This window comes from Gossypium hirsutum, chromosome A01, assembly GCF_007990345.1.
Source record: "Gossypium hirsutum isolate 1008001.06 chromosome A01, Gossypium_hirsutum_v2.1, whole genome shotgun sequence".
Taxonomy (NCBI): Eukaryota; Viridiplantae; Streptophyta; class Magnoliopsida; order Malvales; family Malvaceae; genus Gossypium; species Gossypium hirsutum.
Genome location: NC_053424.1, coordinates 14520894 through 14548474, shown reverse-complemented (window position 1 = coordinate 14548474; position 27581 = coordinate 14520894). Strand labels below are relative to the sequence as shown.

The 27581-nt window shown below is 35.2% G+C and overlaps 2 protein-coding genes across 5 annotated transcripts; both read left to right on the top strand.

Annotated features, from left to right (window-relative positions):
- The first annotated feature begins 985 nt into the window (after nt 1–985).
- Nucleotides 986–10258, top strand: LOC121206218 (kinesin-like protein KIN-14F). 3 transcript variants are annotated; one of them, XM_041076854.1, is made up of 18 exons: nt 986–1145; nt 1401–1554; nt 4067–4230; nt 4346–4489; nt 5153–5512; nt 5655–5723; nt 5857–6081; nt 6187–6268; nt 6340–6435; nt 6523–6702; nt 6788–6894; nt 7033–7211; nt 7345–7509; nt 7609–7862; nt 7950–8113; nt 8239–8415; nt 8726–9438; nt 9540–10258. In XM_041076854.1, the coding sequence occupies exons 2-18, from the start codon at nt 1416–1418 to the stop codon at nt 9679–9681; spliced, it is 3360 nt and encodes a 1119-aa protein (XP_040932788.1). In that variant the 5' UTR covers nt 986–1145; nt 1401–1415; the 3' UTR covers nt 9682–10258. The 3 variants fall into 3 exon arrangements, with proteins under 3 accessions (XP_040932788.1, XP_040932795.1, XP_040932791.1); XM_041076861.1 differs by having other exon boundaries at nt 992–1145; nt 5216–5512; XM_041076857.1 differs by having other exon boundaries at nt 992–1145; nt 8726–9414.
- Nucleotides 10259–10390: 132 nt separating this feature from the next.
- On the top strand, nt 10391–16357 carry LOC107922068 (kinesin-like protein KIN-14F). 2 transcript variants are annotated; one of them, XM_016851900.2, is made up of 16 exons: nt 10391–11514; nt 11743–11906; nt 12009–12140; nt 12248–12610; nt 12857–12925; nt 13018–13248; nt 13353–13434; nt 13531–13626; nt 13713–13892; nt 13983–14089; nt 14198–14376; nt 14512–14676; nt 14762–15015; nt 15111–15274; nt 15377–15553; nt 15636–16357. In XM_016851900.2, exons 1-16 carry the CDS (start codon nt 10746–10748, stop codon nt 16044–16046), a joined length of 3543 nt encoding a protein of 1180 aa, XP_016707389.2. In that variant the 5' UTR covers nt 10391–10745; the 3' UTR covers nt 16047–16357. The 2 variants fall into 2 exon arrangements, with proteins under 2 accessions (XP_016707389.2, XP_016707391.2); XM_016851902.2 differs by having other exon boundaries at nt 11514–11656.
- The last annotated feature ends 11224 nt before the right edge of the window (nt 16358–27581 follow it).

Here is a 27581-nt window from a genome sequence, read left to right as displayed (position 1 = left end):
ACAATTAGCGTTATATAATTAGGGTAGATTATTAATGATATGAAACATTATATACAATTATGGTATTGTAATGTATATTTTTACATAATGATACGTTAGCTTAAACCTAAATGTGCCTTTAGGATAAATTATAATATATGCCATTATATTTTGTTTGGAATTCTTATGTTTAAGTTGTTAGGTATATTTAAATTATTCTGAAATTGTTATTTTAATTTGTTTGGATTGTTGTTTAACTACTTTTGTTAATTTATTTTACAATTATTTATTGTTAATTATGAATAAATTTTATTTAAAATTATTTTTAAAATTTTAATTTTAACATATTTGGATTCAGATAAATAGCATATGATTAAAAATATTAAATTTGATTTTTTTACGAATTTGAATATCTGAAGAATAATAATATTTACTTCAGATTTGAATAGTAATACTCGTATAGTTTACTAATTCTGATTTTTAAGTAAGGCCTTGTTTGATAGAACATTGAAAAATTAAATCAATTAAAAATTAATATTTTCAATGATTTAATTTTTTTTTCGCAGGTTTGATAATCCAAAATAAAAACAACCTGATAGAATTTTTCTATAAAAAATGTGAAAAATAATAAGTAGATAAGAGCGACTTATCACTTAGTGAAAAATATTTTCAATTAATTCTATTTTACTTATTTTAATATTATATTATTCTATAAAAACGTTACATTTAAAATTTAATTTTTATTTAGAATAACACGAAATGTTTAAAATTTAAGAATAAAAAATAAAAAATTAATTAATTTTTATAATTTAAAATCTATATTTATCAAGCAATCTAATTATATTCTATAATTAATTTTAAATATATAATACATCAAACCATTTTATAGTTTAAAATTTATTTTTTAGTAGTTTATAGTATTGATAAAAATAGTAGACGCATGCATATACCTTAAAGTAGGGTATAGCCATTATATATAAGACCTTATATTTTGAGTTTTTCATTTGATGAATGCATGTCTTTCACACCACATGGGAAACCAGCTTCACCTTCTTCCTTCTTGGTTTATTTCTTTCTTTGTCAGATGTATATATAATTTTGGATCCAACCAATAATTAAACTGATCAGTTTCATCCTATTTCGAGTTTCTGCCACACCCTTCAAAGGTTTACTGTTCTTTGCTTATATATAAACGAATAAGTTGTTTTCTTGAAGAATGTCTAGCTTGTTTGTGGGAAGGACTGGTTCTTTCTTCGTCTTTTTGTTATTTATTTGATTCCATCCGCATGCCTCTTTTTATTTTCTTTTTCCATGTTGCTGGTAACTGCTACTACCAACATTCTGTCTTAAATAGACGATAATGCAAAAATGACTACCAATACCATTGTTTCTGATGCAATTTCATTCTCTTTTTGTTTCAGAGATCAGAGAGAAAAATGCCACAGGAAACCACCTCTCCTTCCAGGAATCCCAGAGGCTTAAAGGCTTTACCCTCTAACAATGTGGAGAATCCACTCTCTGAAGATACCTTCAATGTTTATTATGACTTTGCTCAAAGAAAAGCTGAAGAAGCAGGTACCATCTCCACAACAATCCTTCAAACTACATCCTAGGATAACTTAAGAGGACTCCTAGTTCTTGTATTATTATTACTATCATTATTTAACTCTGTTGGTTTCAATATGGTACATGCATGATGTTGGTGTGGAAAATGATATAGTGCAGTCACCACTTCCAATGCCATGATAAAGGGAGAGCTAGCTAGGTTTAGTTCTTGATTATGAAGATTTTGATTTAGCTTAGACCCACCTTACTTTTATATTTGGTGTGGGGGGAGGGGTATTCAGACATCCAACTAATAAAGCGCATCTCCCTCTTTGCTTTATTTTTCTTTTCCTTATTGATGGGGCTAAACGCAAGTTGGACAACAATTGTATTAACTTATTTTTCATTAGGCAGTCCATAAATATTAAGATGATAAAAAAAAAAAAGGGGATCATCTGGGTAACTGGAATAAGAAGCATGTTAATTTGATGGCAGCTGTGTAAAGTTTTGAGACGTCCGTCGTTTGGCAAAACTATTCCTTTCGGTGCTTGAGGAAGGACCGATTAAGGCTTAGTTTGGATAAGCGGTGTGTTTGCCTCCGGTGAGGTTAAAAATAGTTGTGGCGGTGAGATTAGTTACTGTAGCGGCGAGATTAAAAACTGTTGCAGGGAGATTAGAAATAATGGTGGAGTGTGTGCTTGGATTCAAACGTAACTCTAGCAGTGATGTGAGAATAAAAAATGACTATTAAGGATATCATATTAGAATTGATATATAATAGAAGTTTTTAAAATTATTTTATTTTTTTTAAATTATTAAAATATGTGAATTTATAAATTTATTTAATAAAATATTAAAATGTATCTTCCAATATTTTATTATAAATATTTTAACGAATTATATAATCAATTTAAATTATTTATTAGATAAAATGATAATTATTTTAATTTTTTATAGTTAAATATTCTTTTATATCAATGATAAATATTATTTTCACAAATAGTAACATTATACTTGGATCAAATTTTGAGGTATCTAAACGGATGAATTTTAATTAAAAAAATATAGTAACATAAAGAAATTAGTTTAACTTTGAAAGATAAAATGGTAAAATAATAAATAAAAGTATGAGTATTTTTATCTGTTAGAAATACCTACTGCCCCAATGCCCTCAATTGCTGCTGAAAGCTCCAGCCCCTTTTCAGCATAGCAGTGAGGTTGAAATGAATTTTTACTCAACTGCAATGCTGAACCAAACAGCATAGTAGTGAGATTGGTAGCATAAATCTACCCCAACTGCACCTCACTGGCCCTAAAAGCCAAACCAAATGAGGCCTAAGTATATACTATGTCACAATCTTTAGACCTCTAGTAAGGTATTGTCACTATTTTACCTTGTGCTGGATAGACGTTGTGAGCACATGATATGTTTGTTTTATAAAAATAAATTTATTTAATAATTTTTTGTGTTTATTTCATGAAAAATAATTTGATAACAGAAAATGGTTTATTAATTAATAGAAAATAAAAAATTGTGACCGTGACTTTCCCATTTGAAAAGTGTATGTTACTTTTTGAAAAAAAAACTCATGAGTAATTTGATTTTTATATTAAAATTAACTTAATAAAGTCAAATATTATTATAATAACAAAATTTTAATTTTAATTTTTAAAAATATTAAAAATTTTAATCTCAAATATTATAATTTTCAACACTTTAAACATATATATATATTTATATTTAAACATATAATGGATTATTAATATAATTCATTATTTTAATAAAATTATTTAATAATATTTTAATAAATAAATTGTAAAATTAATAATAATTCTAAAATTTAAATTTTCAATAATGTTCATAATATTTTATTGAAAAAATTTATATTAATTTTTAAGAATATATAATAATTTCAAAATATTTAATAATAAATGTCTTATATTATAAAACTAAAATATTTTAATAATATAGATATGATTATTTTTACATCCTACTTAGCTTTATTTATCGCTTTAAACTTTACTATAACTATAAATTTTAATGAAGCATTGGTTATTATTAAAATTATATAATATATTAGTTATTATAAAATATTTTTGAAAACAATTTTCAAAACATGATTTTTGCAAAATTTGTCACTGAAAAATATTTTAAACAAAATGATTCAAACATAAAAATAATATCAATTTTTGTAGGAAGTGGTTTAAATTTTTAAAGTTATTTTCTGTGAAATAAATAGACAAACTTGAATATATAGTCTTTAGCGTTTGGTACAGTGATGTCATGATTGTGACAGAAACTCTTGTTGTGCTAAGAACGTGGTAAAGAAGTGGTAGTATGATCCGCTAATCATCACATACTATCTAGCTAAAAAAACAACTTTGTATTCTTCAAAATTATTATCTACGAATCAAAGTTTTCTCCTTGAAAACATATGATAACTGTGACTAGGGCAGATAAAAAATAAGAATGATGACAGTTATCATTTAATTCAGAGCTTAAAGAATGTAATTAATCCTTGATTTATTTATGTCAAATTAGCTTCAAGGAGGTACCAAGCAACAGAATGGCTACGAGAGATGGACCAGGGTGCTTCAGAATCCCTGCCCAAAGAACCCTCTGAAGAAGAGTTTTGCCTTGCACTTCGCAATGGTCTCATTCTTTGCAATGTCCTCAACAAAGTCAATCCTGGAGCTATTCCTAAGGTTCTAAATGGAATTTGTTGCTGCAACTCATTTACATTTCTTAATTTCTACCCTCCAATATTTTTCTTTTTTGAGAAATATGAAACTTGTTTTTTTCTTTTTGTAATTAATACAGATAGTGGAAAATCCAGTAATCCCAGTGCAGTCAACAGAAGGGGCAGCACAGTCTGCAATCCAGTATTTCGAGAACATGAGGAATTTCCTGGTAGCTGTAAAAGATATGCAACTATTGACATTTGAAGCTTCTGATGTTGAAAAGGTATTGACTTTTCCTAAAAGATGCATTTTAAAGGCCTCAGTCTTTACATATACTGAAACTCAACATGGCACGACCCAACCTAGCTCGTTGGGGTATATTGTTAGACACAAATCGGAATTGTCCTCTTTGGTTATCCACAAGTCCCTAAAGGTTTTGCCTTCATCAAGTATATCTCTCCAGATTCAAATTGACATTCTCACACACAGAGGAGTGCACTGGGTGGAATGGATACCTACTTTGTGTATGAGGACGTATATTCGAATCTGTGTAGTTGCAGTGTAGGTGCACCTGAGATTGGCAGAACTTTGGGTTACTTGTGGATACCAAGGAGAAAATTCCTGTTTGTGTCTCATGATATGGCCTAGCAAGCTAGGATGGGTTGTGACACAACATTTCAGTTTCAGAATCACATAATAACGGGCGGTGTTAAAATTTTGCATTTTGTCAGAAAGTTCAAAATGAACCTTGAGAAACTTAAATGTTCTAATGGACTACTGCACCTTCAATCTTCAATACTCGTTTGATGGCCTACTTGGCAACCAAGTAGTTTAAACTTCGTTATACAAATAGTTCATTAAGAAGCATAATTTCTCCCTTTCTATCTCAATGGTATCTAGTAGCTATGCTAGCTGTTTTATGAACATGAAAGGCTTTAATTGGCAGGGTGGGTCTATGAATAAAGTTGTAGACTGCATTCTTTGTCTGAAAGGATATTATGAATGGAAGAAAGCAGGAGGCGTTGGAGTTTGGAGGTATGGAGGAACCGTGAAGATTACAGCTTTGCCGAAAGGGTCACCACCCTCCTTGGTTGGAAGTGAAAGTGCTGATGATTCTTTGGATGGATCAGAGTCATCACAATATGAACAATTATTGGAGTTTCTCCATCTCTCTAATGAAGTTGCAATTGAGGAATCCAAAACTGCCAATGCTCTGGCTTTCCTTTTCGACCGCTTTGGGCTTTGGCTTCTACAAGCTTACCTTAGAGAGAGCAATGAGATTGAAGAATTTCCCTTGAATGCAATGGTAGGTAAGATCCATGTCGAATTGTAGTTCAATGATGAAATATTCTTGCTGTCTAAACTGAAAAGCAAACAATGAGTCGTTTCTTCATTATATCTTATATAATGCAGTCCTGTTTGATTAATTGATTGGTTAAACTTTGCAGGTAATAGATACACTAATCAGCAAGATAGTTAAGGACTTCTCAGCATTGCTTGTTTCTCAGGGTACTCAGGTAATGATAAGTTTCAGTTGCCACTCTTGCTATTACCACTCAAGCAAGTGACTGAGATTCTTGTTGGGGGCAAAGATGAAGACCTTATTGCCATTGTAGTGATCTAATAGTTTGTTTTTCTGATGTGTTCCAGCTTGGGCTATTTCTGAAGAAAATCTTGAAAACTGACTTCAATTCTCTATCAAAATCTGATTTTATGGAAGCTATCTCACTGTATCTTGGTCAAAGGACTAGCCGGGCATCGAATGATTTCTTCAAGTTCTGCATCTGTGGTGGTAAACGTGAGGTTATTCACCAAACAGTTAACCATTCAACTGCATATGCACAACTTATTCATCTTCACCAGAGAGAGCTCAAGGTTTAAACATTTTCCCTTATACCCAAAATGCTACCATTTGGTAGTTTGTGAAGTTTCTCAACAATATACACCTTGTACAATTATGTTTTACTTATATCATTCTAGGAGATCAAATTAGATTTTCAAGAAACAAAGCTTGGAGTCAAACAAATTCACTCGAATTGGGGGGAACAACTTAGGAGGCTTGGTAAGAATCTATAGCATTGTTTTACCATAGACTTCCCGGTGGTTGTTTAACAATATATTCTGCGGTTTTAGAGCATCATATCAAGGATCTTGAGGTGGCATCCTCTTCTTACCACAAGGTATTAGAAGAAAACCGCATGCTTTACAATCAAGTTCAAGACCTCAAAGGTGTGCACTTTTTCGTTCTTTTGTTGTTATTACTATTCTTCGTGTTGGATATTTATACATTTTGACTCTTTTATGGTTTTCGAACAGGAACGATAAGAGTGTACTGTAGAGTGAGACCCTTTCTGCAAGGCCAAACAAATGGACAATCAACCGTAGATTATATAGGAGAAAACGGAAATATCATGATTGTCAATCCTTTAAAGCAGGGCAAGGATGCAAGAAAAGTATTCTCCTTTAACAAGGTGTTTGGACAAAATGTCTCACAAGGTATTTCCTATCCATTCACTTAAGTTGTTTTTATCCTTCACTTGTTTGTACTTACATTTTGCATAATCGATAATGTAATGTGCAGAACAAATATATATCGACACTCAACCACTGATCAGATCTGTCCTAGATGGGTTTAATGTTTGTATCTTTGCATATGGACAAACTGGATCAGGAAAGACATACACCATGGTATATTCATCCACTCTATTTGCGTATGCAAATGCATAGAGTCTTCTTTTCTTCCGATGGACAAACCTTTTCTGTAATATTCTATCAATTCAACTCGGAAATTGCTATTCTTGATTTCTTGTTGTTTGTTCTTCATAGAGTGGCCCAGATATGACTACCGAGCAAACATGGGGCGTAAACTACCGTGCTTTACGTGACCTGTTTCAAATATACAAGGAGAGATCAGACTTTATTAGATATGAAGTTGGGGTGCAGATGATTGAAATATACAATGAACAAGTGAGAGATTTATTAGTCATGGATGGCTCTAATAGAAGATATCCTTTTCCATTTAGTTTCTAGTTTACTTTACATAGTTTGACTGCAACTTCAGAAGGAGTCTAGCTTATTACTGTTTAAGTTAATGCTTAATTTCTATCTTGGGGTTTAGTTCACCTTAACAACATCTACATTGGATATTCGTAACAATTCTCAGTTGAATGGCCTAAATGTGCCTGATGCAAGTTGGGTTCCAGTTTCAAGTACTCAAGATGTTCTTGAGTTTATGAGAATTGGTCAAAAGAATCGTGCTGTAGGTGCCACTGCTTTAAATGAGCGAAGTAGCCGCTCTCACAGGTGGGCCATTGCTGTAAAACTTCTCTTTATTTTCATGCTAGCAAGCTACTGAACTAAAGCAACTTAAAATTATCTTGTTGGCACGTTTGTCATCCTCAGTGTTTTGACTATTCACGTATATGGAAAAGAGTTGGTTTCGGGATCTATTCTCAAAGGTTGCCTGCATTTGGTTGACTTGGCTGGGAGTGAGAGAGTGGATAAATCTGAGGCTGTAGGCGAAAGATTGAAGGAAGCACAACATATCAATAGATCACTGTCTGCACTAGGAGATGTCATCTCTGCTCTTGCACAGAAGAGTGCACATATTCCTTACAGAAACAGCAAGCTTACTCAAGTATTGCAGGATTCTTTAGGTATATATATGTATACATATATATATATCCTATTTTTAGTCATTCGATAATAGTGATATATATTCATATCATTCTTGCTTGTCATAGGTGGGCAAGCTAAAACGTTAATGTTTGTACATATAAGTCCTGAAGTTAATGCCATTGGAGAGACAATTAGCACTCTGAAGTTTGCCGAGAGGGTCACTTCCATAGAACTTGGGGCAGCTCGATCCAACAAGGAAACTGGTGAAATCCAAGAAGTTAAAGAAGAGGTGAAAATCTAACATGTTCAAGTGCATTTCTTATTAATATATTTTGGATTGGATGCAAACTTTATTTCCTTCAATAGGACCTTATTCCATTATCATGGTTTTTATCTTTCAAAAATCTGTTTTAGATATCAAATCTTAAACTTGCATTGGAAAAGAAGGAAGCTGAAGTAGAACAACTAAAAGTTGGAAACGTTCGAAGCATGACCGAATCTCAAAGAGGAAGAGCGGTTTCTCCTTTCCAAATTCCAAGACATGGAACGTCTTCGAGCATTAAGCCTGGTGACTATAATAGATCCTCTGAGGTAACTTTAAAACGTGATGGCCTTTCAACTGAACTTGGCTGAATACAGGAGGAAGGCAGATAATTTTCTTTAGCAGGGACTGATATTAAATTTTGACGATGGTAAAAATGTAACACTGTTTATATTTTTATAATTTTTAAAGGATTAAATCAAATTTTTATCATTTTTAGGTTCTAAAATGTAATTTTACTTTTATTAATTTAAAATTTAAAAAAATTAAAAGGCCTAAATGGAAAATTTTCCATTTTAGGGTGGCCGGGACCCCTGGCTGAATAATGAATTTTTTTTTATCTAATTATTGTATTTTCAGGCCACAAGCAGAAGCGCTTCTTCTGGTAAGCAAAGGAGGTCAAGATTTCCATCTGCATTCGCAGACAGGGAGATGTTGCCGAAGATGCCTAGTCCAGCCGAAGAAAGATTAGCAAGTGCCTTAAAGGCAAGGTCACCATCCCCTCCTGTTAGGAGATCCTCATCCACTGATAGAGGAGCCTCCAACAGAAGCAGGACCAAGGTTGAATCAGTTGACAATCAACCAATCTCTAGAGTACCATTCCCGGCTAGAGTACCTGTAAACAAATCCTTTGCCACAACTACTGTGACCCCATCTTCAGATGCCACCTCCCCTGGGGTCCATTCCAGTTTCCAAGAAACCACAAAACAAGAGAATATCTCAGACGCGTTATACAACCTCCGTAAACTTAGCATTAAGAAAGTCCACTCAGAACTTGAAGATGAGCAGTTTAGGCAAGCACTTAATGTTAGGCAAGGTGGAATTAGGAAAAACAAAGCTGACAGTAAGGCTAAAATAAAGCACCAACTGCCAGCAACACTTGAGAAAACTGATGTCGCAATGACATTGCTTTCTGAAATGGATGCTGGTGAGAAAATGGAGCAGCCTCCAAAAAGTGACTTCTCTGAGCCAGAAACTGAGCAATCACTTCTTGGCTCTCCTATGTATGCTGCCTTGAAGATGAAGAAGCTTGGGCACAACCTGTCAAGGTATCCACACAACTTTGAACAAAGGTATAAATAAAACCTGACATAATCTTAAAGTGTTTCACAAGTTTAAGATTTGTATCCTGATTTCTAGTTTATAACCAATAATGCATTCTCATCATGTACAGGGGACTAGTGCAACCGCAAGCGGTAGTACCATTGCAGGGAGGAAAAACTGACAGGTCGAAGGAGGGAAGTAACACTAATCTGATGCCTGAATTTAGAAGGAGCCGGTCTACTCCTCGCGGAAAATTTTTGGTTTTGCCTTGAGGATTCTACACTATATGGGAACTAGTTTCCTACCCTTCGAAATATTCCTTTTAAATTTTGTACAGTTGTTGCATTTTCAGAGGAGGTTATTGATCAAGATGTCTTTATACTCAAAAAAACTTAGATGGTTTGTTTTATCCGATTTTCTTTTCTACCCTCAGGGTCAGGGGCAATCTTGCCTGAGAAAATGCCTCTATTTTCACAGAATATCCAGTGAGGAACAAAAAGAATAGAAGAGAAAAGGATGATGGAGAGAAAGGAAAGAAAAAAGAAAAAAAAATCCACCTAAAATTGGCTATTTGTTGCATGGAGCCCATGATAATTTACCTATAACAGATATGGATAAATGAAAACTACCTCTGAACCCCAGGATACCTTCAAACCTAACTAATATATCTAAATAGCAATTATTCAAAAGTCTGTCATGTATATCAAATAACAAAATCATATAAGTGCTAAACAAGTTTGCTTGGATTTCGCTTGGAAGCAGACAAAGATCATGTCATGATCAAATTGTTTTTCATTGGCAGATTAGTGATTTTAATAGTTAATGTTTACCTTACGCTTCATGATTGAATTTCCACTAATGTTGCTTGCTTTCAAGCTGGTATCTTTGGCTGAAAAGTTAATGCCTATAAACCATTTATTCTTCCCTGACTGTCAGCTTCTGGTTGTTCTAGATTGCTAGTGTTATTACAGGAAAATTTTGATACGAGAATTATAGAGCTACCAATTCTATAAATGTCTTATTGGTATAAAGCAATGGACATTGCAACTAATGGTGGATGGTGTCTCTGTACCATCCACCTCCTACTTCCATGGCCATGACCATTTTTTGTTTGCCTCTTTTTATATTGTCACCTTCATTTCTCTGATCATATTCTTCATCTTCATCACTATAACCTGTACTTTTCAGAAACTTAAAACTTAAATCTCTCTGTATCCTATCCTATCCTATCCATCTCATTCTCTTTGTTTCTATTTACTTATTTCAAGTTTGCTTGCTATCAGACATAGAGTGAATCCATTTCCTTTGATTAGCCATCTGGTGGTTTGATAACACAATGGAAACAGCCTGGATAGAAGGAAAAGTTTTGACCCTTGATGAAAGTGAGGCTGGAGAGTTAGATGGAAGAAGGTTAGCTTTAGTGGGAAAAATCATAGCAGACAAGCCGCTGAGCAAAGGAGGAGTACAGGGTGTTTTCAGAAGAGTGTGGGGAGAATGGAGAGATTTCACTATCACTGAATTATCTGAGAACACCTTTCTGTTCACCTTCAAGGAAGCAAGAGCAGCTGAACAGATATTGGAGGATGGGCCATGGTCAGTAATGGGGTATTGCATATGTTTGCACCGATGGCAACCAGGGTTTACTCTGGATGAGCTGGATTTCTCACAAGTGGCCTACTGGGTCCAGGTGCATGGTCTCTCATTGGACCAAATGAGCCCCAAAAATGCAAAGAAGGTTGGAGATCAGATAGGCAAGGTGTTGGAAATTGAGGATCCCATATCTTCACATGGAATAAGAAGGGGTTTCTTCAGGATTCGGGTACTAATAGATGTTAGTAAACCACTACCCTCAGGGTTTTGGGCTTCGAGAGCTGGAAAATCTAATATATGGGTCTCATTCAAGTATGAACATTTAGCTGATTTCTGCTACCGCTGCGGTTGCGTAGGCCATGTAGAATTTCACTGTGACAAGGATACAGTGATGTCCATTCCAGATCCTTCACTGCCGAAATATGGGCCATGGATGCGTGCCAACCCAAGTGTCAGCTCTATGAAGGCCTTAGCTGAGATGGAAAAAGCCCCTCATAAAGCCAAGCAAGTCATGGGTAGGGTAACTTTTGTTTTTATTGCTCTAAAATAGTTTATAGAAACTGTTTATTGTACCTGGTCACAGTCTACTTGGACTGGCCATTTGAACATATGCCTTCAACCAACCAGTTAATGAACAAATGGGGCAATACAATTTAGGTACTTATTGAAACTAAGATCATTTAGAGATAAAATAGTTAATAAAAAATGAAAAATATAGCTAAAATTATTGTTATCTTGATCAGCTTCAAGGAGGTACCAAGCAGCTGAGTGGTTAAGGCAGATGGATCAAGTTGCAATGGAATTCCTGCCCAAAGATCCCTCTGAAGAAGAATTTCGCCGTGCACTTTGCAATGGATTCATTCTTTGCAACGTTCTCAACAAAGTCAATCCCGGTGCTGTTCCTAAGGTTCTCTTTCAAACACTCTAACATGAACTTGGTTGCATGTAATACACCAATACTACAACCTGATTAGTATTCCTTTTCTCTTTTTTGAAAACATAAATGTAGGTGGTGAAAGCTTCTATGACTTCTTCTGAGGCAGCAGAGTCCCCAAATCAGGATTCTGAGAACATGAGGAACTTTCTGGCTGCAGTTAAAGACAAGCAGCTCCTGGCCTTTGAAACATCAGATATGGAAAAGGTTTAGATTCTTTTAAACGTTTTACTTTACCTGTATTTCACATTTACACTATAGCCATAAACTTTATACATATATATATTTATATAAAAGTTAATTAATATGTGCAGGGCGGGTCAATAAATAAAGTGGTGGATTGCATTCTGTGTCTAAAAGGATATCATGAGTGGAAGAAAGCAGGTGGAGTTGGGGTTTGGAGGTATGGTGGAACTGTAAAGATCACATCCTCCCCAAATGAATTACCAAATGCCTTAACTGCAACTGAAAGAGCTGCTGATGAATCTGGGGAAGAATTGGAATTATCAAAATATGAGCAGCTACGGGAGTTTATCCAGCTCTCTAACGAGGCCTCTATTGAAGAATCCAAAACAACCAATGCTCTAACTTTCCTGTTCGATCGCTTCGGCCTTTGGCTTCTACAGGCTTATCTTACAGATGGCAACATGGATGAGGAGTTTCCCTTGAATGCAATGGTAGGTAAGATCCATCATATTTTCACTTCACATTTATTCATTCATATTATCCTTCAATCAAGGCTCAAGCCAAGCTGTTCAAGACCAGTTAATAGCAAGTGGCAGACTTAGTTGCTATCCATTTAACAAGAGCCACACTTTCTAATATCAGTCAGTTCATACTCTTGGTTGTTTTAGATTAGTTCATACTCTTGGTTGTTTTAGATTTCATAAGACTTTTTGCATTGATTCACTGAATATTTATAGGTGATTGATGCTTTCCTCAGCAAGATAGTTAATGACTTCTCAACACTTCTAGTTTCTCAAGGAATCAAGGTCTGCATTTTATTGTTACTTTTTTTAGCATAAAAACTTAATTACATTGCTGATTTAATGTGAGGATATTGATTCTTTACCTTTATTTACAGCTTGGACTGTTTTTGAAGAAAATATTGAAAGCTGATGATGGTCCAGTGTCCAAATCTGATTTTATAGAAGCGACCTCAGATTATATTGACAAAAGAAATAACCTGCAGGCAGCAACTGATATCTCCAAAGCCTACATCTGTATTGGCAATAATGAGGTTGTTCTCAATAGTGTTTGTCGTTCTCCTGGCCGTGTTGAAATACTTACCGATCTTATACAAAGACATATCGAGGTGAAAAGTCTCCCACCAACCTACATAAATTTTAAATAAAATTGTAAGATAGTACCAAATTTAGTTTATAACTCCTGCTGCTTCCTTGTTTTGGAAACTTTCAGGATCTTAAATTATTTTTTCGCGAGACAAGGTTAGAAGTTAGAAAGTTTCATTCATATTGGGAGGCAGATATTAAAAGATTAGGTAAAAGTTTCCAAACTTGTCACCATTAAACTTACACCTACTATCAAAATGCTACATTTTCCATTGACTGGAATTACCTTGGCCCGTTTACCTTAGAGCATCATGTTAGAGATCTTGAAGTGGCATCTTCTTCTTACCTCAAGATCTTACAAGAGAATCAAATGCTGTTCAATGAAGTGTTAGACCTCAAAGGTGCATACTCTTTTATTTTTGTTATTAAAAACTAAATTGGAATATAGTTGAGAGGTGGAGGACTTATTTTCCATGCTTTCATGTAGGAAAAATAAGAATATACTGTCGAGTAAGGCCCATTTTACCAGGGGAATCGAAAGATCAATCAACTGTAGACTATGTTGGAGAAAATGGAAGTATCCTCATTGTCAATTCTTTAAGGAAAGGAAAAGATTCAAAAAAAGTATTCTCATTTGACAAAGTATTTGGACCAACTATATCTCAAGGTATTTTCTTGATTTCTTCTTCTTCTAGCTTTCGATTTGACGTGAATAAGCTAAAGGTGATCATTCATTTTCCTCCTGCTATATGTGCAGAACAAATATACACAAACATTCAACCATTGATCAGGTCTGTACTTGATGGTTATAACGTATGCATTTTTGCGTATGGACAAACTGGATCGGGCAAGACATATACCATGGTAAGTGTTGTTTTTGATGATATTACAATCTGCATATTGTTATGATGCTCAAGAAGCTTATCATTCAGATGTATAAACATGTTGCTGGAATTTGTGTGTGTTTGATAGAGCGGGTATGACTTGAACACTAAGGAGACATGGGGTGTGAACTTTCGAGCTATATGTGACTTATTTCAAATATCAAAGACAAGAGAAGATGTCATAGAATACAAAGTTGGGGTCCAAATGATTGAAATATACAATGAACAAGTGAGAGATTTGCTAGTTATTGATGGCTCTACTAAAAGATATCCTTTTGAATTTTCTTTCTATCTGCAATTCAGTTTATATCTAAGAGAAGCCTTCCTATGCTTTCTATCTTGTTTAGATTTGGATTTACTTTTTTCTCCTTTAAGCATAAAGTTCCCATAACTACATGTTACATTAGATATATATAACAATACACAATTGAATGGCCTTACTGTTCCTGATGCGAGTTGGGTTCCAGTTTCTAGTACTCAAGATGTTCTTGATTTGATAAGAATTGGCCAAAAGAATCGTATCGTAGGTCCAACTGCATTTAATGAGCGAAGCAGCCGTTCTCATAGGTAGAATTTTATCCAGGAAAATTGTGTTAATCTTGTTGAATACTTTGTTAAGCACGGTTTATGTCTACGTCCTTCTTTTCGCCAGCATTTTGACCGTTCACGTTCATGGAAAAGAATTGGTTTCTGGAACCATTTTCAAAGGTTCCCTCAATTTGGTGGACTTGGCTGGGAGTGAAAGAATGGATAAATCGAAAGTTCAAGGCGATAGACTGAAGGAAGCTCAATATATCAACAGATCACTCTCTGCACTTGGAGATGTCATCTCAGCTCTTGCCCAAAAGAGCACACATATTCCTTACAGAAACAGCAAGCTAACTCAAATATTGCAGAACTCTTTAGGTGTATTGTTCTTTACTAGTATTCAGCTTTCTTCTCCTCACAATTCCCCATTTTCTCTTCTTGTTTCTTCAACATTCTGATTTTGAATATGATAGGTGGGCATGCTAAGACATTAATGCTTGTACATATAAGCCCTGAACCTGATGCCATTGGAGAGACACTTAGCACATTGAAGTTTGCTGAAAGAGTAGCCTCGATAGAACTCGGAGCAGCTCGATCTAACAAAGAAACTGGTGACATACTAGAATTGAAAGAAGAGGTTAAGTTTCCTTTCTCTCATTTCTTTTTAATGGATGGCATCCCTTTTGCCTGTTTCTAAATGCAACATATCCTTGTTAAGTATTTCTTGTATCTATCTTAGATAACAAATCTTAAGCTGGCATTGGAAAAGAAAGAAGCTGAAGTAGAACAATTCAAGGTTGGAAATGCTGGAAGCATTACACCATCTCAAAAGGCAAAAGTGCTTAGATTTGGAATCTCTTCCAACTTTAAGCCTGAGACATATCAACGCCCTAATGATGATACTAAAGGCTCTGAGGTAACCAGAAACATGAAACTGTATAAAGCCAAAGCAAACTTAGAAGCTAATGCTATATCTTGTGTTTGTATGTGATTTCCAGGCCAGGACTGCTTCTTCAGCTAAGCTAAGGCGATCAAAGTTTTCGTCTGCACTCATAGGGAAGGAGATATCAGTAAAGGTGCCTGAAGAGAGAGCTTCACGTCTTGGAAAGCCTCAGTCACCTACCCCTCCTGTAAGGAGATATTTGTCCGGTGATAAAGGAGCCTCGACGAGAAATAAGGTCAAGTTTGATGTAGTTGAGAACCAACCGATGTCAAAAGTAGTAGTTCCGGTTAAAGCACATGGCACTAGATCTCTCGCCCCAGTGCCAGAGATCACATCAACAGATAACAACTCTGGGGTCCAGGCAGACCATAAGAGTGATGAAAGTAAATTGAATTCTCTGATGCATTCAACAGCCTCGTCTCTAGGGAAAGTCAGTCAGAACTTGAAGAAGAGCAGTTTCTTTTAAATTGAAAAAGGAAGCATTAGAAAAGCAGGAGTGAGTCTAAATCTTTGCATCAACAGCCAGACAGGTTCCTGATATCTAATGTACCATACTATCACAGATATCGCTTTTAAATATGTATATGGGTCAAAATCAAAATTATGGAGCCCCTAAGAGTGTTTTTGGTACCACAAAATGAGAAACCATTTGTTGGCTCCCCACTTACCAGTTCATACCATGGTGATACAACTTCTTCGGGAATTGTAAAATGTTGTACCTGTTGAGGAAGAGAATTCAAAGTATAAAAACATAAAAATAGTGTTTAAAATTGCAAAGGAAGTGGGAAAATTTTTAAGAGGAATTAAAACAAACAGGTGATGGGCACAAATATGTTGAAATAGTCTTAAAGATGGATAAATAAGCTCTTTATATAGGTTTTACAAAGCAATACGTCGTACTAAAAAAAACTCTTCCACTAAATCACATCTCAACGAACTTAGACAAATAAAGAAACAAACTACGAACTAAGTAAATGTTGCAACAGTCAAATATTTTAAATCCCTTATTCAAAATTGCATACATCAAGCTGATCTCTGAAAGAAACATGTTTGTCCCTGGCAAAGACTTCGTAAAAATGTCAGCTACGTGCTCATTTGTATTACAATACTGCAACTTGATTATTCCATCTACAACTTGCTTCACTTCTAACTCAAGAAAATAATGCAACAAATCCAAGTCTGACATTCCAGACTTTCTTTTCATGCACAATTTAAGCTCATTAATAAGAAAAGAAGAAGAACCCATGTATGCCATGTTATCAATGTAAAGGCCAACGATGAGGTCATTTTTACCTTGCTTTTTAAAGCACAAAGTAGGTTCATTCTTACTTTTCTCGCAGCCATTAAAAACAAAGTATGAGTTAATTTTGTTGTACCACGGCCCCCAAGCTTGCTTTACGCTACATAAAGCCTTCTTTAATTTGTAGACTTGTTCTTTCCCAGTAACAACAAAACCTTTGGTTGATAGACATAAAAGAATATAAAAATATATTGAAATTTGGTTAAATTGTAAAAGTCCAATCATTATAGAGTTTTGAATAGGAAAAGACTTGAGGATCTAAATAGTAATTATTCAAGGGACTAAAATGGTTAATAAACTAATTTTAAATAGGTAATAGTGGATGATTATGATGGTGGATTTCATTAGATTTTGTTAATTGAAGATTAATGTATAATTTAATTAAGATTAAACTAATCAACTAAGTTTCATTATAACCTAACCTAAGTATATAAACAAAACTTTAGTGGAGAAAAGTCATCATCTTCTCCGTTTCTACTGTTCACCATTTTTTAAAGGAAGAAGAAAGCTTAAAAACCCTTGAACATTCCGCCACCAATTTCAAATAAGTCTCTTTTTCTTTGATTTTTATAGATTTATGATTATGGGAGCTTGATTTAGCTAGTCATGTATTAATTTGTTCAATTGTTGAAATATTGATAATTTGTCATTGTTGAGAAATTAAAGAATTAGGCTTGAAATTGATAGAAATTAAGCTTAAATTATGAAAAGGATTAAATTGTAAAGCTTAATAAGCTTAGTTGTTAACTTTGTTACATTAGGTACCGAATTGAATAAAGTTAAAACTTGTTACGAAATTATGTTAGGAATATAAAGTATAGGGTCTCTAATGAGTAAATGTGAAATCGGATTTTAATCCGAAGCAATATATCGAAAGTTATGCAAATCCCGAATTTTGGGACTAAATTGAATGAAATAGAAAATATGTTTGGCTTCGTATTTGAATTTGAATTGGATGAAATTTGATATTGTTATTTTTTTATTTATCATTTGTAGCTAAAGATGACATTGGGCTATCGAGACGGAAAGGAAAAGTGAGAATTGACGATGAGTGACGAGATATTTCGGTTTGTACTTTTATGATTTGAGATCAATTTAACTAATGCATATTCATGATATTTTGCATAATGTAGAATTGAGGTGAGTTGATAATGGTCATTTGAATTGAATTGTTATGATTAATATTGAATATCGAGACAGTAGGTTGAATCGAATAAAATAGAAATTTGCATGATTTAGTTGAGATATGAAATATGAAGTGGAAATTGATTGAAATATACTATATGATATGTGATAATTGTGTTTAGTTGATAAATTGAAATGTAAATGAGATGATGATATAAATATATTGGACTGTATAATGTAATTGAACATTGGTACCCTTTTAACTGTTTAGGTAGAGTTAGATATAGTTAGCATGTCATAGGATAGATTGAGTACAGGTTACTTCGACTATATGTTGATGAGCGTTGGGTGCATTTTCTTTTGAACATTTCGATGAGTATTGCGCACAACTTTTACTTCGATTATACTGATGAGCGCTAGTCACAATCTATATATTTTGGACATTCCAATGAGGCATTGGGTGTCAAATTAGTGCGTTGGTTGGAATCCGTGTATACGTTTGAGTCTGAGTCATGTTAATAGGGAATATAAATGTAAATTGGTTAAAAAGTTTTTCAAAATAAATTGGAAATATGAGTTGATAATACTATAGATGCATATTTACGATATATGGATATCGATGGCATGTGAAAGATAATGTAAACATGTTATACGAGTTTGGAGGTGTAATACCCCATACCCGATCTGGTCACTGAATTCGAGTTTACGGGAATGCTATAACTAAAAATAGAGAACATCACAAGCAATTTATGTAACACCCCTTACCCGTGTCCGTCGCCGGAACAGGGTACGAGGTATTAACAAATTATAGTATATACTATTAAATAAAATCCAACAAAAATATGGCGTGCAATTTGATCATAAATCATTATAACATATGCCATTAACAATACAAACCAATTTCAAAGGCTTCGTCCAAAATGATTAGTTTGATACTATAAGTAGTAATTTAAAACTAGACAATTATGACACGTAACAAAATAACTAAGTCTGCTATACATGCCATATTTCAAAATGTTGAGTTCAGATACCCAGAGTATTGATAGTGCGGGCGGATCTTCTACGATCTCTAACTCCTGTGCTAGCTGGATGACACTATAAGACAAAGGAGAGAAAAGAAAGTAAGCTTATAGCTTAGTAAGTAAGTATATAAATAACAAATAAGGAATCTAATATTTTTACAACATAACTCAATTATATCATATTTTTAAATTTTACTATTTACTCCAATTTGATCAAGCTGTCCCTCCTGCGTCATGATCACTAAATAAATCATAACTCTAGTTACGAAACTCGAAATTCAAATCCGTAAAATTTCCCTGAATCTAGGCTCATAAAAATTTTTACTAATTTTTTTCTAGAATTTTTGGTTCAGCCAATTAGTACAGTTTATTAGTTAAAGTTTCCACTGTTACACAGCTCAACTGATCTGACCTCTGTTCACTACGAATTGAATTTCTCTCAGTACACAATTCAAATAACCATGAAACCTATTTAATTTAAAACTATACTCAATAAGGAATTTAGGCATATAAAATATATTTCTTAATTCGTTTTTTACAATTTTTAATGATTTTTCAAAGTTGGAACAGGGGACGACATAGTCATCCTAAGCAAGTCGCACACAATTGTAAATATCTCAAAATATAGAATTCCTTTACTTGCTCTGTTTCTTTTATATGAAAATAGACTCATTAAGATTTAGTTTCAAATCTAATTCAACCTCTAATTAAATTCCTTCTATTTTTGGTGAATTTTCAAAATCACGTCACTGCTACTGTCCAAAACAGTTTTAATGCTAATTTCACTCTTTCACCCATTCTTTACACTAACCTCATTTTAACTTACATATATATATATACCACAAATCATTTTCACCACATTTCATACATCACAAGTGTAGGTCCATGACTACAATGTCACCACAAAGGCATCCCGTTGAACAATTCGGATTAATCCTCGATACTTGATGGTTTCAGCACACAGCCCCACCATCATATTTCATTTAATTCGGCTCTCTTGTACACATGGTGAACACTTAGTACCACTCATGCGACCTAGCCGATGTCTCTCGTAGCTCTCTTGTCTACATGGTGTCCTTCACTTGGAATCACACATGCGACCTAGCTACATTTATTTCTCACGTAACTCTCTTGTCTACATGGGATACGTCTCGTATCACACATGTGACTTAGCTACTACATAGTATCTCGTAGCTCTCTTGTACATATGATGGGCACTCAACACCATACATGTGACCTAGCTACGCTCCATCAATTTTATTCAATCTTTCCGAATGTTCAACCGGGATTCCTCTCTTTATTATTTATTCCTATTCTTCCAATAGTCGATTTATGCTACAATATCAGCTAGAATATATATAATAGGCTGAAATATAAAAATGTAAATGAATTTAATGTTTATTTACATACAAACTTACCTCGGTGCAAAATATGAGAATTTTGCAATTTAGTCCAAAACTTTTTCCTTCCCCCGTTCGAGGTCGATTCCACGCCTTTCTTGATCTATAATGACACATTTAGCCCATTTAACATTCAAACTATTTATTTCAATCCAAAAGTCACATTATGGAAAAATTACATTTTTGCCCCCTAACTTTTACAAAATTAAGATTTTGCCCCTAGGCTCGGAAATTTAATTTCAGCCCTTATTCTTATGTACTATGACATGCTGGTCAATTTTCCCTTCTATGGAAACATCAAATTTTCACTCTAACACATAGTTATGAACAATAGGTATTTTTACCGATTATGCCGTTTTACTCGTTTTTGCTAAAAATCGCTTAGAAAATATCGTTCTCCTAACTTCAAACATTCATATTCTACCATCAAACACTAAAATACATGCATATCATTCATGGGTAAATTTTTAAGCATAAATTCTAACTCGAAATAATGGTAGAAATAGGTAGACCGAGCTACGAGGATTTCAAAAATGTAAAGAACATTAAAAACGAGACTTGAAATCATTTACTATGAAGCTTGAAAGTTGAAGAAACCCTAGATATGGAGGAGAGCAATTTTCGGCAGCAACTAATGAAGATGATAACCAATTTTGTGTTATTTTTCCCATTTTATTTCATTTAATATACAAATGACCAAAATGCCCTTACTACTAAACTTTCAAAAAAATTCCCTCCATGTCCAACTTTTGTCCATAACTTAGGAATGAGTCAAATTTCTATTTAAGACCTCCTAGTTAATATCCCAAAGCAATTTCATACTAAAAACTTCTAAAACACGACTTTTACAATTTATTCGATTTAGTCCCTAATCTCAACTTAAGCGCGCAATGCACAGAATTTCATCACGAAATTTTCACGAAATCATGAAATCATATCATAAACCCCAAAATAATTATAAAACAATTATTTCTATCTCAGATTTGTGGTCACAAAACCACTATTCCAATTAGGCCCTAATTCGGGTTGTCACAATTTAGACCTAAAATAAATTAATCATTTCATAATCCATACAAAACATGATTTACGAACTAATCCCAATTTTAATCGAGCTTACGAAAGCTCTAAATCAAGTCTGGAATTGAATAAGAACCAAATTAAAACTTTTAAAACGAAGAAAGGCAGGTCACACGTGTAACACCCCTAATCCGTCTTTGTCATCAGATTAGGGTTAGAGAATATTTCAACACATATCGAAACAAATGACATCATAAAACTATTCAATTATTAATTTAAATATCAATATTCAAACCACACATTAAACATAACATATATATATACACATTTATAAGCCTTATATCAAGCTTATAGAACCTTTAAAATAGTTTGGAAACAATTAGAGACTAATTCGAAACAAAATAAAAAACATGAAAAATAATTTAAAAATTTTGAAAACAGGGGTCACATGCCCATGTGACCAAGCCGTGTAATAGTGCCTAGGCCATGTGGCTCAGGAACATGGTCGTATGGCCAAATTGCACATTGTAACGCCCCAAATTTCTTATGTTCACTTCTTTAAAATTTTGTCACAAATTTGTATTTGCTTCAATGGTTAAATGTTCTGGGAGTGTGTGTGAGGTCTTAGGTTCAGGCCTTACCTTTAGCAATTTTGGTTATTTTTGGAATTAAACCTTATCCTTGTTCAGGAGGCTTATATTTAATTGCCTGTAATTTCATATTAGAATGAGCCTGCTGGTTTGAGTGGTAAGGGTGTTGGTGTGTTGGAGGTTCTATATGTGAATCTCTGCACAAGTATGGGTATTTATTTTTGTTCGGTTATGCGCAAGTGTTTTAGTGAGGTTGGGTTTCTGAGAACTGGCTGTTAGTAGGTTAGTGGGGAGTTTGGATTTGAGAGTTATCATATCTAATCTAATCTGATTTTATTTTATTTTTAATTTCTTTTTTGAAAAATACTCTCTTTTAACATTTCTTCTCCAAAATTCCCTATTTTCTTTTCTCTTTTGTTAAGGTTTGTCTCTTCCTTTTGACATTTGGTTTCATTTAATTGGTAAGTTTCGTGTGAATTCGATTTTAGCGTTTCGTGGCTAGTTTTAATTGGGGGTTTGTGTTTGCTTTTGATTAGGGGAATAGCAAGTTTCTGCTGGTGTTCCTATAGCAAATTGAACTTTAGGGAGGATCTTTTTCATTACTGGTAAGTATTCAAATATGTTGTTGGGTGTTGTGAGTTTCCGGTTGTGGAATTTTTCATTAGGGTTTCGAGGGTGTATTTGAGATCGGGCTTTTGGTTACACTGTTTGTAGGTTTTAGGAGTCTTAGGAGTGGTTTCGCATCGAAATGATTCCAGGTGTGTACCCGAAATGCAAAAAAGTGAGTTCTGGAAGAAGCCAAAAATGGCCACTGTCAAAGGCACATGGACGTGTGGTCACCCGTATGGTAGGTTGTATGCGAGGACACGGCCGTGTGATCAATGAAAGCATGGTTGTGTGCAAGACACGACCGTGTGATGACCTGAGTAGGGCCATGTGGGCTACACGGGCTAAGCCAAGTTGGGTGTGTGGATTATTGGGCCAGGTCGTGCTGACTGCACGGGCAAGGCCAATCTGGGCGTATGGGCCAACACGGGTATGTCACATGAGCATGTAGGCCCATATCGCTAAAATTCTCTATAAGGTCGCACGAGACGTCCTAATCGACTGTGGGCCAACCGTAGAGTTGGTAAAGGCTAACTAAACCCTAAGACTAAGTGATCTGTTAGACAGAAACACTGTTCTGAGTATGATTATGTTATGTGTATCTGTTCTCTATTTATGTAAGCATGTTAAGCATGATCTATCTGTTAAATTTGGTACGCATGTTTTGTATTTGTTTTGGGGGTGTGATTTGTATATGAGGAAAAAGTATTCTGATCAGCGATAAACACCTATATTCTAATAGCTTGACTGCATATTATATCTTATATGTATCTTAATAACACAAGGTGGTGTCTAGGGATGGGTGGGTGTTTTTAACCCCACATGGTGTGATGGGATGGACGGAAATGGTGTGAAGAGGATGGGGGTAGGATTATGCATATCTGTCTCTTATTCTGCTACTGTATCTAAAAAAACTTGATGTCCGTATTTGAATCTGTTCTGGTTCTGTATATGATGTTTGTTTGCTTGCATGCTTAATTCTGTTGGGTTACACACTGAGTTTACATAAACTCACATTTGCTTGTAAGTTTGTCAGGTAATCCACAGTCTTAGGTGGATCGGTGCAGCAGGACTCAGCAGTGACCACCTTTTTATAAAATTGTTTAAGTTTTCGATTTATGGCTTTATTTTATATTTTGGGTTTTATCTTGAAAGTTTGTAATTTCTGAGACTCTTTGAACTCTATGATTTTTAACTGTGGTTTGGGTTGTTTATTATCTGTATGTTATGACGAAATATTTTCTGAATTCACGATTTCAAAAACAAACTGAGCTTTAGAATTAAATGGTTTTTCATAAGCTTCTGCTGTAAAAGCACGTTTTTAACGCAAATTAACTAAGTAAATAACGATTTGACGATGGTTCTAAGCAAATATGAAATTGATAACTAAATGGCTTTATCGCGACGACTACGTTTTGCAAAACCCATTCCTTGTGCATCACCAAATTCGACTATAACGTCTGGCCTGGTTTAGGGTGTTACATTTAGTGGTATCATAGCCAGGTTGTAAAACTCAAGCTGTAAAATTTTGGGTTCCAAAATTTTTTTTGAAAAGAACTAGTTTCCAAATAATCTGAAGGATTTAAGAAAGTATGTAGTTCACCGAGTCTCCGGCGCCAATCCTGTAAGTGTTTCTAAAATTGAGATAGTTTATTCTGAAAATACTGTAGTTAGTACCTTCTAAAACTATACTGAGTAGTTAGAGACTGAAACTTTTGAAAAACACTCTGGAACTTCTGATAAATTGTGCATAAAATATTTGCTAATAAATACTAAAACTGATGCATAAAATTTTTAATGTAGATAAAACTTGAATTAGACAATGAGGGCTTGTGAAATTTGCAGAAGAGGTACTCGTGGTCATGGAAATAGCTATAGGGGGCTCGAACTGAGTCTTCCTCTCTAGACAATATGCCAAATTTAGATACTAGTGAGACACTTGTGTCACCTACTACTAAGACTGGGTCTCAGAGTCGCTCAGTTGGGACGATGTATTGTCCCAAGCCATGCTGAGGATATTGGATAGGGTCACTAGACCTCATTCTAGATCTGGAGGCCGTGGGTCAGTAACTGAACGAATTCGATCTAATGGAGCTGAGTTATTTAGGGGTGTCACAGAAGTCACCCCTAATGTGGCCGAGTATTAGTTAGAGGCCACCGAGAGAATTATGGATGATCTGAACTGTACCCCTGAGCAGAAATTAAATGGTGCAGTTTTATTACTTCGCGACGAAGCATACCAGTGGTGATTAACGGTTAAGGAAGGCACTCAGCCTGATCGTCTGACTTGGAATTCTTTAAGACTGTATTCCAGAGTAAGTATGTAGGAGCTAGCTAAGAGGATGCTTACCGGTGTGAGTTTCTGAATCTCACACAAGGTGACTGATCTATGGCCTAGTATAAGGCCGAATTTCTTAAGCTAAGCCGCTATGCTCGAGGTATGGTGGCATCGAAATATGAGAGGTGTGCTCGTTTTGAGGATAGGCTAAGAGATGATCTGAAAGTTTTGATAGCTTCGCAGAGGGAGCGCGAGTTTTTTGTTCTGGTCGAGAAGGCGAAGATCGTAGAAGATGTTAAGCGCGCGGAGCGCCAGAATAGAGATAGAAAGAGAGGTAAGAACAAGAAGGATTCGAAGCCCTCGAGTTCTATGCAGAAGCATAAAAAAGGCCAGATCTGATGAGCTAGTCAGAGTGGGGGCTTCTGTTGCTTCAGCTGTGTTGCAGTCATGTGGTGATTGTGGTAAGCGCCATCCGGGCGAATGTTGGAGGAAGATTGGGGCCTGTTTGATGTATGGATCTTTAGAGTACCATATCAGAGACTGTCTATAACTGGCAGATCAGACACAAGCTCTGAGTTTTGTGCAGCCTCAGAGGGCAATTCAGCAGCTACCTAGGGGCCGTGGAGCGACTAGAGGTGGTAATGGTTTGGGCCGTGGGCAAGGAACGCCGGGCAAAAGTGTTGGTCAGACTGAAGCAAGGCAGCCTGCACTCGTTTATGCTGTTCGACGCTGAGAGGACAGAGATGCTCCTGATCTCATTACCAGTACTTCTTTATTTTTGATGTACCATTCACCGCTTTGGTAGATATAGGGTCTATTCACTCATATATAGCAAATTCTATTTCTAAAAACCTGAGGATTTTCGTTGAGATCACTTCAAGTGAGGTTACTGTACTGAGTCCGTTGGGGCAATCTGTTCGAGTTAGTAAACTATATAGAAATGTTCCTTTAGTAGTGCAAGGGACTGTTCTCCTGGGTAATTTGATGGAGATTTCGTCTGGGGAGTTCGATTTGATTTTGGGTATGGATTGGTTGGTTAAGCACCGGGTTAATTTGGACTGCACGACTAAGAAGGTCGTTTTGAGGACAAAAGATGATATGGAGGCGGTTGTGATTGCTGAGCATCGAGATTACCTGTCCAATATGATCTCTGCTCTTGTGGTTGATAAATTGGTTTGAAAAGGGTGTGAGGTGTACTTGGCGTACATCATTGTTTCTGATTCTGGGGACTCTTCTGTTGGGAATATCAGAACTGTGAGGGACTTTCTGGATGTCTTTCCTGAGGAGTTACTAGGTTTACTTCTGAATTGAGAGGTTGAGTTTGGGATTGAGCTTCTTTTGAGTACAGCTCTGGTGTCTATCACTCCCTACCGAATGGCACCGGAGGAGCTTACTAAGCTTAAGGCTCAACTACAAGAGCTTCTAGACTGTGTTTTCATCTGTCCTAGTGTGTCTCCGTGGGGAGCACTAGTTCTGTTTGTTAAGAAGAAGGATGGGACTATGAGGATGTGCATCGATTATCGATAGTTGAATAAGTTGATTGTGAAGAATAAGTATCTGTATTCGAGGATTGACGACTTGTTTGATCAGTTCAGAGGGGCTTCATTGTTTTCTAAGATTGATTTTCGATATGGGTATCATCAGTTGAAGGTTAAGAAAGCTGATGTTCATAAGACTGCATTTAGGACTGGTATATTCTATGACTGAGGATGAGCATGATGAACATTTAGAGTAGTGCTTCAGATTCTCCAAGGAAGACAGTACTATGCTAGGTTGAGCAAGTGTGAATTCTGGCTGCGAGAGGTGACCTTTCTGGGGCACGTAGTTTCTGCTGAGAGTATCTGAATTGATCCTAGGAAGATAAGACTGTGCTTGTGTGGAAACAGCCTAGGAATGTGTCTGAAATCCTCAATTTTTTGGGTCTGGCGGATTATTATCGGTGGTTTGTTAAAGGGTTCTTTCTGATTGTAGCTCCTCTTATGAAGCTTCTGCATAAAAGCATTCCTTTTTTCTGGGCTGAGGTACAGCAATCGAGCTTTGAGAAGCTCAAGTCTTTTTTGACATAGACTACTGTTCTGATACAGCCTGAAGTTAGGAATGAGTTTGTGGTATACAGTGATGCGTCGCACGTCGGTTTGGGATGGGTTCTGATACAAGATGGTAAGGTTGTGGGTTATGCGTCCCGTCAGCTTAAGGTACATGAGGGAAACTATCCGACATATGATCTCGAGTTGGCTATTGTGGTATTTGCGTTGAAAATCTAGAGGCATTATCTGTATAGTGAAAGGTGTATCATTTACACTGATCACAAGAACTTCAAGTACATCATTACTCAGAAAGACTTGAATCTTAGGCAGCGTTGATGGATTGAGCTGCTCAAAGATTATGACTGTATTGAGTATCATCCTAATAAGGCCAATGTGGTGGCCGATACTCTAAGTCGTAGTGTAACGTCCCCCTACCCGAGACCTTCACCGGAGTCAAGCAGGAGACATTACAAAACTTATCTTAGCACTTAAACAGTTTTCGTAGTAAACTATCCATCTGTGTCACGATCGCTAAAAAAATCACATCTCGAGTTACTAAACTCGAAATCCAATTCCGTAAATTTTCCCTGAAACTATACTCATATATCTACTTACTAAATATTTTCTAGAATTTTT